The sequence below is a fragment of the Trachurus trachurus genome (assembly GCF_905171665.1).
Source record: "Trachurus trachurus genome assembly, chromosome: 1".
Classification (NCBI taxonomy): domain Eukaryota; kingdom Metazoa; phylum Chordata; class Actinopteri; order Carangiformes; family Carangidae; genus Trachurus; species Trachurus trachurus.
In genome coordinates this window covers 17404089-17415538 of record NC_139891.1, presented here as the reverse complement: position 1 = coordinate 17415538, position 11450 = coordinate 17404089, and the positions used below count along the sequence as shown (strand labels likewise).

The 11450-nt window shown below is 41.2% G+C and overlaps 1 protein-coding gene across 2 annotated transcripts in view; it reads right to left on the bottom strand.

Annotated features, from left to right (window-relative positions):
• Nucleotides 1-655, bottom strand: part of LOC310984126 (uncharacterized protein) — a 20262-nt gene extending 19607 nt beyond the window's left edge. For both annotated transcript variants that reach the window (XM_083969253.1, XM_083969254.1), the window contains exon 1: nt 516-655. In XM_083969253.1, the coding sequence (XP_083825379.1) occupies nt 516-610 (95 nt within the window). In that variant the 5' untranslated portion in view covers nt 611-655. The remainder of the gene's footprint in view (nt 1-515) is intronic.
• Nucleotides 656-11450: the final 10795 nt, after the last annotated feature.

Here is an 11450-nt window from a genome sequence, read left to right as displayed (position 1 = left end):
TGAACAGTTACATTCTGAGTTGTGTTCAAGAAAACTTTTGTCATTTACAGTCAAAAGCAAAACACGTTGTTTTTACTAATTTACCTGAAAAAGTATTAATTCGTGGTTTGTAACGTGTGTTTGATGTAGACACAGTGTGTGTCTGCTGTCACTCCGAAACACACGCGCTCAATAGGTGAATTCAGTGTCAGACCCACGCGCGCACATACACAGACGCGGACGCGCGCACACACCTCTTTGGAGCTGCTTTGTAAAGGTTGAATTAACGATGAAAAAACAAGCTGGTACGAGACAAACAAGCGACTTTCTCACATTATTTCATTCACCCGGACTTTTCCTCAGCGACAAACTGACCGAGTAGCGTGTGTTTACAACTTTAGCTCCATCAAAAACACCCTCCTCCTCCAACATACATGCGCGCACACACCCACCCCGAGTCTGGCTGTCATTGGAAAAAGAAAACACTATAATGACACAGTTTTTACAATGTTGTATGTATGAATTGGCTCCCTCACCCTCGTAGCGGCGGCGCCGGTTTGACGCCTTCTCCGTCGCTGTCCAGGCTGTGTGGGTCCCGGTAGTCGAAGAGCGAGCGTACGGTCTCCGCCATGTTCACGCCAGCGATTGCTGATGTTGCGCCGCCGCCGCCGCCGCACTGTTCAGCCTCTCGCTCTTCTCTCCAGCCGCTCAACTGGCTCACACCAAGGTTATTCCAGCCGCTCCCACGGCGGCGCAGCGGAGGGGTGCTCCGAGCACGGCAGGCGGTAAAGTAGTCCTCACCGGACGCTCTTGTGGCTTCTCGGTCGCCCGAAATGGGGCGCTAGGGTGATTTAAAAACAATGTGATTAAATGGAACAACTGCGAGGGGATTAAAATCAAAGTGTGGGTCACTTTTTAATAAACGGGATGGCGGTGGCCACCCCTACCAGAGGAGTGGACGCGCCCACCGAGCAGATGAAAAAAAGTAGACCGTCTCTAAGAGTGATTAGCTCGCTAACTGAGAGATGAAATTAATGAAATAAGGGAGAAGAGAAACGCTTAGGTGAAGCTGGTCTTTCAAAGAGAAAAAACTGAATATAGTAGGAAACGTTTTCTGTTTTGTTTTGGGTTTTTTTTTTTTTTTTTTTTTTACCGTTTCCAAACTCATGTACATCTCGTTGTTCTAGCAACAGGTTAACACAGTGCAGTGGTCTGCTATGATGGCTGTAGCCTACATCATAGGCTAGTGTAGCCTAATGTCTTTCTCTCAAACTCTTAAAACCCCTTATAAAATTTACAATGTTCAAACGTAATCCTTTGCAAATGTATACATTTAGATCTACATAAAAGCTTCTTTTTGCAGCAAATTGTTAAATTTCTAATCACTGAATTGATTTACAAACTGGAACCTGTGAAGTCAACATAGCATATAGAGAATGTGAAGTTACCTCACGCCGTGGGACGTTGGGCGCCATCTTTGGAGGATCGCGGATGTAAACACTTGCTCGTCTCCCTAAAAAAAAGTTCCTCAAAGTCGCTTAAAAGTAATCATGGTGGGACAGCTGCTGCGTAAAAATAATGCCACAGTACTAATACCAAAAACGAGATAGTTCACGATGTCTGGATAAGTCAGTGGAGGGAGTAAATCTGGGTCTTGAATCCAGTCCCCACTCTCTGTTTACGTTTGCGTTCCTCCAAAGATGGCGCCGTCGTTCCCCAACGCAAAGCGGCGTGACGTCAGCTTCACATTCTCTAGCCTAATTACATTTTGTGCTGATTGCTAAGCTTATATTCTTACATTTCTGATGTCCTTAACACTTTCAAAAAGCTACAGTATTCAATTTCCGCCTAGATGCAATATCTGTTTAAAGGGACAGTATGTAGCTTATTTGGCTTTTTATTAGCAAAAATCAAAAATTGCTTTCATATGTATTTACTGAAGTCTAATCACAGCCGCATACAAATGAAAGCTGTCTCGTAGCTTAGAATAAGTTGTTTACAAATACATGTGGAGTTGCACCCACCGGAGGCTGTCATGTTGCATCGCCATCTTTGAATACGGTACGCGAAAGTGGACAAACCTGGCTCAAACGCTCTCGAGTGTCTTGTGCCCCCGGAGGATGATCGGGGTAATTGTTTTTGTTTTTTTCTGCCGTTACAAAACACTCACATGCTAGTTAGCATTAGCAGCTAGATCTTACAATGTTGAGCTGTTTTTATACAAAGTACAGAGAGGGACAGCAGAGGCTGCTCTGACAGTTGGCACATCCTGTAAGTCTTCCTGTGTAACTTTTTGCTATGAAATATGACTGAAGGCACGAGTGGAAGTGTTGTAAAAAAAAAAAAAAAAAAAACGAGAGTAATTGGTCAGAGATATTGTAATCAGTTAGCGGCTTGCGAACGTGTTTATCCTCGGCGGCCACCGTCACTTTGCCGACGGGAGGGGTGAGCGGGTTAGCGTTAGCGCTGCAAAGGCTGGTCACGGTTTAGGCTAGCTCTATGGTTTAGCCCCAATACTACATACTGAGGCTTTAAATGTATGTAGCCTATTTTAATAATAGTCAGGATCGTGAGTTTCTTGTATCTATGTATCTAACTCCCTGTGCACATGCAGGACAAATTTTGTGAATTTTCAACCATTATAGGCCTATCTGCAGATATGTGAAGATATGAAAAAAACATAGTCATGCTTTATTCTCCCTCAGGTGGAGGTGTGTTTGTTGTGGAGAGTTTCTTGGCACCTTTTGCGACATTGCACACACACAAGATTTATTATCATTTATTATTAATTATTAGGCCCTCTTAAAATGTTGTTTACCTTCCTTTTCAGCTGTTTCAGCTTCCTCTCTGTATTCAGCCACATGTTTCACGTTTCTTAGATTTTGCTTCGTGTGTGTGCGTGCGTGCATTTGTCTGTGCTTGTGTGTGTGTGTATGCATATGGGTGGGGGTTTTCATGGGCTGGGGTCGGGTGGGGTGGGGTGGGGCGGGGTGGGGGCGGCTTTTAAACATGTAAAGCACTTTGTGCTACATTTTGTATGAAAAGTGCTCTACAAATAAAGTTTATTATTATATTATTATTATTATTATAATGATACAACAAAAAAATAATCTCAGTGTTTTGTCAGTGTAGTTTTAGTCATGGTAAACCATTCTGCTGCAGCTGTTTGTTAACTGGGTTAACATACAATCTGATTGGGAACTCAAAAATTAGGATAAATCTGCCTTTTCAAAACATTTAGTGTCACACTGGTCCGTTGCATGGTCTGACTAAAGTATTCATCAACATCTCATTAAAATTAATTTTAGTAATCATATCTGCATGTTCATCACATCATTTTATTAGTTTTTCTGTTGTGCAATTGCTAGGATCAATAAATCATATAGGTTTAATCGCACGATAACAATATGTAAGTAATTGTTTTTGCGTGCTAGCCATTATTGCTGAATAAAAAAGATTGGATTTTCTAAAAATTCAACAAAAAAAAGGGTTTCCGTTGGACACACAGCACCCAGTATTGTGTTGCAGGGGTTTGCTAATGAAATGCTAATGACTGAGGACAGCAGGGTAACACTGATTAGCACTTTCTTTCCTCTAATTTTCACACATTTTGTGTTTCAGGACCAAGTTGTAAGGATGAAAATCAGTGTGTATTTCACAACATAGCCTAGTAGAGTTACACTGCTCATAAGAATAATAATTATGGCAATTCTCTGATACAGAATACTGCAGCTCAGTCATCTGCGTCATTTAGTGTAACTGAAGAAGGAAGCATATTTTTAATAAAAAAAATGGCATCTTGACACTGTGTCTTTGTATTTAAATACATATCAAGGAATCTTACAGAGAACTCAGATGAAACAGACGTGATCACATTCCCATCACACAAATGCAAAATCATAAAACTGACAAAACATTTCAGAGCACAGAAGAGGAAAAAAGTAGCAAACAGCAATAATTGGTATCAGAAGCTTATACTGTAACAGTATGTGTTGACAAATTGTCATTTTATTTGTCCCCTAGGGTGATTTTGTGTGTCCTAATGATCAGGTTTGTTTTCTTTTTTGTATTCACAATTAATTATTCATTGTGTCAAACTAACATCCAACCATTGGCTACATTGTTCTGAGGGTCACAGATGACTTGTCAGTGATTCAGTGAAGGCAGCCCAACACATACTGTAGGTATACTGTACACTCTTGGCAAGCCATGTCAGTCAAACCCGTCCATCATACCTCTGAAAGGCCCATTAATAATGTATAAGGAAGTAAACAAGAAAGAAGAGAAGAGACAACATATAAAGACATTACATATTGAAATCAATAATATAAATCCTGTTATGTCTCGTCTTAGTTACGTTTTCGTAACGTAACATTGTCTGTGTTCTGACACCAGTCCATTTGAGCTGCTTCCTTCAGATTATGAAATGGCAGGTTATATTTTTAGTGTGATATCATGTCAATTGGAGTTTGGATCTAAGATGTGAAACCGACAATTTGAAGGTAACTCAGACCTGTATTTAGCCGGTCCATTCGACTGAGCCAAATAACTCTGCTCTAGGAAAACAATAGCTTATTTCTCAGTGTCACAAATATCCCTTGTTATTTCTGCGTGTCAGTTTTTTTTCCAGCTACTCCTATTGTGAATTTCATGACTTTCTGTCAACGAGGTAACTCTTGTTTTTGTTTGTAACCCATTAACATTGGGCATTGGGCATCTGGGCGTTTGTTAAATGACACTTCTATGTATAACTGATAGATGAAGGACCTTTGTGTTCCTTTCAGATTCAGTATGTTGTTTTTGTTTTGCATTTCTAGAAATGTTTCTGAGTCAATCATACAACCCAGCACTTAATGGCAAATTGATCATGGAGCAAGATGTGTTGCTAATACTGGCACAGGTCAAAGGTCAGGGGTTCACCCACAATCATCATCTTGGTGCCCAAAATAGTTGTTTCAAAATTTAGACAATATTAAAAAGTTTACAATAGTGATATTAGTGAATTTCTTTGGTTTTGGTGCAATACTGAAATTACATTCTTTTGTGTACCTTACATTGAGGGCTTTTTGTACAGTGCATGTTTATCCACGTTTTCTATTTAATAAAATAGGGATAACCTACTGATCCCTAAGTGTGACATGATTTAAATAATAATACAATTATATACATTACATTATATCCAGAGGTATTATCAGTAACTAAGTAATGAAGCCCATGACCAACTATTGACACTTGATGGATTCAGTGATTGAAGCTGTACAGTATGGACACATTTCGGGCTTTACTCATGCTGCAAGTTGGCTCATACAGCCAGACTCTGTTTTATACGCTCAGTTTTAGATATTAGATATCAAATGTTTTCTAGATCTTAAAAGAGCTACTCAGATATCAGTCCATCCATCCATTCATTGTCTGTACCACTTATCCATGCAGGGTCATGGGGGCTGGAGCCAATTCCAGCTGATACAGGGCGAGGGTGAGGCACACACTCACTTTTAAACCTAAATCAATTCAGAATTGAGTCAACCTATTGCACATGTCTTAAGGACTGTGGGAGGAAGTCGAAGTACCCAGAAAGGACCCACACACAGGCACAGGGAGGACATGCAAACTCAACACAGAAGGGCCCCAGGCCTAGGAATCGAACCCAGAACCTTCTTGCTGAGAGGCAACACTGTTCTACACTGCTGTCACAATCAATTCAGCCCAGTAAAATATTACATGTAAGTGCAATTGCTGTTTCTCAATATTCCCCAATTCCAAAAAGCTAGTCACCATGCACACGAATGATGCATAATTAGTCAGAAATGTCGTCTATTTGTTGTCCCAAATATAGTAAGAAATAATTTTGATGGAAAGTTGTAGGAAATTGGGAATCTGGTGTCAACGGAGAGTATACTTTCAAGATCTATGGTATAACCTCAAGAAAAAGCATCCATGACATTGCTAGGTATCAGTACCGTGGAAAAAAACGCACAGTCTATATCCCTCACCTCTGCCTAATCTGCCTAAACTGCCTGTGGAAGCTTTGAAGCTAAAGCATGATGCACTGCAGTTCAGCGGGTGCCACAACAAATCCACCAAGGACTCATTCTACATACAGTACAAGAAATTGCTCTTTATTGATTACATTAATCTTCCCATTTTCCTATGTACCTCCACATTGATCTCCAAACCGATTGCTCTGAAGTCTTCAACTGGAGGACACCCACCTGAAAAGAGAGCCTCCAAACACAGTGGTTATTATCAATGACGACCATTGTAATGAGGACTTAACAGGTAGGAACACTATCCTGGTGAGCAGGGGGGTTATTTCACGTCCAGTCCAGCTCATTTTGAGCCGACAACTGAAGGTGACTGGCAAGTGGAGCTAGTCAAAGCCCCGGCTGGATATGAAACTTCCATGAATCATCATTACAAAAGCTAAGCAACTGTGTTATAACACACCCATTTAATCAAATGAAAGGTTCCAAGCCCGTTTTTAATTAGGAAATTTTCCCTTACAAACATGAACATGTCACTAAAACTTATGACAAGAATAACTCTGGGAGAGTGGAAGACAAGGATAACACGTTGTGGAAACCTGATAATTCATTCAGCAGTGAGAATCAGGTCATGTTTGATTCTGGGTCAATTTCACATGAACATGGAGCTGTGTTTTCTTCCCAGTGATAAAAAACAAAGCATTTTGAATTTGCTACTACTTTGTTTCAACTTTTACCCAAAGCAACATCAGCTGAGCATCATGGTTGTTGTAGTATCTAGAGCCAGGTAGCCAGAGGGAAGATTTTCAGCTTTATTTGTGATTACTCAGAAATTCAACTTTATTTCAGATGTTTCCAGCCTTCTTTGTTAAGAAAGGTTTTGCTGCAACATTAACCTATTTATTTGTTTTTTCAGGAAACTCCATGAAAACAATAAGTATAACACTATTATCTGCGGAAATATACAGTGGTAGTATACTTATCATACTGTGTATCTCTGTAGGACGACATCAAAACAATCAGGCATTTTCAGAAGCAGTTTCAGAAATATGCAATAGCTAACAAAAGGGAAACGTGAAATCCCAGGGACAATGACATTAGTTTATTCTCCAATGATCACTGCTCATGGGGAACACAAGGCTCTCTTATCTGGAATAGTAGGCCCCGGCTTTGATTGCAGCCTAGTTTGACAACTCTGCCTGGGTGAAGATTTGCACAGAAGCTAACATTAGTTAAATATAGTTTTTGACATGTTATCAAACAGAACTACTACACCTGTTAACCCCAGTGAACCTGAAAGTGTCAATCCCTAGCTTGGTGCACATTATGGTAACCAGAATTATTCTAAAACAAAAGTTAAATGACCTCAGTCGGGTGGAGGGGATGGTTCCTGGCGTGCACTAGTCTGGTAACCCTTCCCCTATGTGGGCAGGGGGGGAGGCCATGGTTGTGGATCCCCTGCCCATCAACCCATCAATCAGTCAATCATATCAATTGCATACGGTTTGCCTGTCCACCTGCTGGCTTAAACCAACATCCCTTGCTTTTTCTTTTAGTTTTTAGTATGTTTTTATTTGGACTTGTATTATAAGTAGTTTAAACTATTTATTGCACCCCACACTTTCTTTCTTTCTCTTTTCTTGGATATGTTTGCCTTTGCTACTGTTATAGTGTATGTATTGTGTATGTATGTATGTATTGCATGTACAAGGCAGCTGTTAGGACGCCACTTGCCCAAGACAAAAAATAAAGTTCATTTGATTTGATTTGATTTGATATCATATTTGCAGATGATGGTGTGTAGATCCCAAGCCGGTGGATCATGGAGCCACTTGACGAATAGCAAAGCGCAGGTCGGGCCAGTCATCAAGAAGATGCTGGGCTGAGATAAGACAGTAGACGGAGACGGATGTGAGAGGGAATGTATGGAGATCTGGAGCTGATGAGTGAATTTGGTTTAATTGTAATTCTGCTCTGTTTGCGTGTGCACACTATCATGAACACTTCATCACCCGCACCAATACCCCCAATATGTGCGTGTGTTTGTGTGTGTCTGTGCGTGTGTGTCAGTTTGTGTGTCCATATACATGCAAATACACACACACACACACACACACATACACACATATGCACTCACAGTCACACACAGCTACACAATCCTTACTGGAGACAAACACTCGCATGCACGTGCAAGCAGTGCACATGTACAGCAACACACAATTACACAGTCCTCACAAACTACACACAGATGCACACACACTTCCAATAAAGGACACACACACAGACACACACACCACATTCATTTCCCTTTCATTCAGCACAGGCACATATTGTGCTGCTGCAACACACACACACACTCACACACACACACAGACACACACACACACACACACACACACACACCATTTGCAGAGCTTGCTCCTAGCTCTCCCCGCACACACACCCCTCCCCCTCTATCTCTGTCAGACACACACACACATCACACACAAGCATACACACACACACACGCGCACACACACACACACACACACACACACGCACTCACAAACACACACAAGTACACGCACATTCCCTCCTACGCAGGCACACACACAGCCACACACACACACACATTCCCTCTTTCCTTTCACACACACACACACACACACACACACACACACACACACACACATACACACACACACGCACACACACAAACACACATACACACAAACACACCCCTCCCCCACTCTTTCTCACACACACATACACACACGTACATGTCCTCTCTCTCTCTCACTCTTCCTTGCTCACCCATTCACTCTCTCACTCTAACACACATACACACAAATACACACACACACACACACACACACAAATACACACACATTCCCTCTCTTGCTTTGCTTCTCTCACTCACTCACTCACTCACACACATACACACACAGAAACACACACAGGAACACACACGCCTGCGCAAACATTCACAGTCACACACACACACACACACACACATACACACACACACACACACACACACACACACACATACACACAGTCTCCTGCTTGCTCTCTCCCCTCCCTCTCTCTGTCTCCCTCTCTGTCTCTCTCCTTCACACACACACACACACAAACACACTCTCTCTCTCTCTTTCCTGCCCTCTCTCTCTCCCCTTCTCTTTTTTCATCTCTCTGTCTCGCTCAGACACACATACACATCCACATGCACACGAACGCACAAGCACACACGGACACATGCGCACAAGCACACACAGACACACACACACCCATTTTTTCTCTCAGTCTCTTTCTCTCTATCCCTTTAACACACACATATCCTCTCTCTCTCTCTCTCTCTCTCTCTCTCTCTCACACACACACACACACACACACACACACACACACACACACACGCATACAGTATACACACACACCTCCCCCCTCTTCCACAGGCATCCTGGCTGCCACTCCTTCCCTAACAACCACACACACAAATGAAAAGATGCACACACACACATAAACAAGCACATGCATAAACACACACACACACACACACACACACACACACACACCCTTTTAAACACACACTCCACCCCCTTTGCTCAAACACACATCCTGTCTTTTCTTACAGTTAAAACGTAAACACACACACACAAACAATCTAACTGTTAATATTCAAACTCAAAATGTGACGTTTTTTCCTCACATTACAACAAAAGCATCCTCCCAGTCTCTCTCACACACACACACTGATCATCACCATCGTCTTTTGCGTCACACAGACACACCAGTCAATTCAAAGTATAGCCAAGATCAATTTATTTCAGCCCACTCACACACCCTCAGGAATCCAATCAATAATAAATAAGTTTTTCTACTATGGCAAAGTTTCAGAAAACGTAACATAAAAGATTGTACATTACTTTGATTTCATGTTCACAATATATCAACCGATGTTCTCCCTGTGATTTAAAATACATAGGCTACTGTGTAACTTTACTATTTTGGTGAAAAACAACAGTAGCCTATGTAGGCTGGCTGTGAGAGTCAAGTCAAAGATGGCGGCCATATGAACCCTGCCTTATATTCAATATGTCATTCAGAGTGTGATGTCCTTTCAAGCCCCTTTTAGACATAAAATAATGTGTAATGAGGAAACTAATGTTGGCATTATGTTTAAAACTGGTCTGAATCAATTACTCAGCATATCTGCATGTCTGTAAGATTTTCCTCTCCAGGGCCCAAGTTGGACTAAACACTGACCGTTCAAGCCAAACTCAAGATTGCAGTGCTCTTACAGTACATACGACCTTTTCGAGTAGGCCTATAGTGTGCAATCAATCATGAAGCTCAGAGTAGTTCATGTCGATCACAGATGATATTCCAAGGCAGAGGGTTTGACTCAGTAGAGATACTTGAGCAGGCTACACAAGCTACTTTTGTAAAAGAAAAAAAAAGGCTGGTCTCTTCTCACAAACTGCAAAACAGGTTTGCAGCATGTTACAGTTACAGCCTCTTGCCTTGGACAACATCCATAACCTGCACCACTATCGAGCCAAACACAGTAAATTGACAACTCAATCAAGTCATTTTTCAAGGATAATTTGATTATTTGATGTATTTTGATAATATCTTATGATAGTACGGTATTTTTTATGAACAGTCAGTGAAAACCTGCTGTATATGATACGTGAACCCAGCAATGTTACAGTTCCCATGTCTGAGAGGGGCTTGACTGTAAGAGCTCAGGACAATATGGTCTCCATTCCAAAAGGCAGATTTAATTTGAGACCATTTGGGACACTGTAGTCCAAAAGAGACTTGGACTACAGTGATAAAACAGAACACAAAACAAATTTGTCTGCCCACAGATTATATCTATCTTTGAGTGTCTGGTTTCTGTTGTGTTAATTTTATTGAGAGCCAAGAGTGTTTTCAACAAGTAGCTCCAGAGTTGAAGCCACAGCCATTGGACAGGGATTACTGTTGTTGACCTCCAGAGATAAACGGCAGAAACAATTCATAAGTAAATCAATACATTTGCTTTACCATCATCATGGATAAAGCGGGTTCATCATACATTCTGATAAAGCTGACAACTTTCCGGCTCTTTCCTACTGTATGATTGCTTCTTATGGACAGATGTGATGGTAACCTAATCCTCTCTTTGTGCTGTGAGCCATTTGTCTGCAGCAATCTTTCTCTCTGCACCAGAGGTCAAAGTAGAGGGCACTTCTGGTGTAACAAACAACATTTGTAAAGAAGACACACAGTGAAAGTTAAAAAAAAAAAGAAAGAAAAAAAAGGAAACAATCAATCCATAGCATGTTAAAAACATCCACTTTGTTAACCAGGAATGTACCGACAGTGTTGCACTATGATCTGTAGGAAAAGGACAGTCTGAAAAAGGCTGTAATTATGTATGTCAATTCACATGTAACAGATGATATGTGTAGCAGGAGCTATAATATAAAGCTGATTGAACCATACAGTTAATATTCAGGCTTT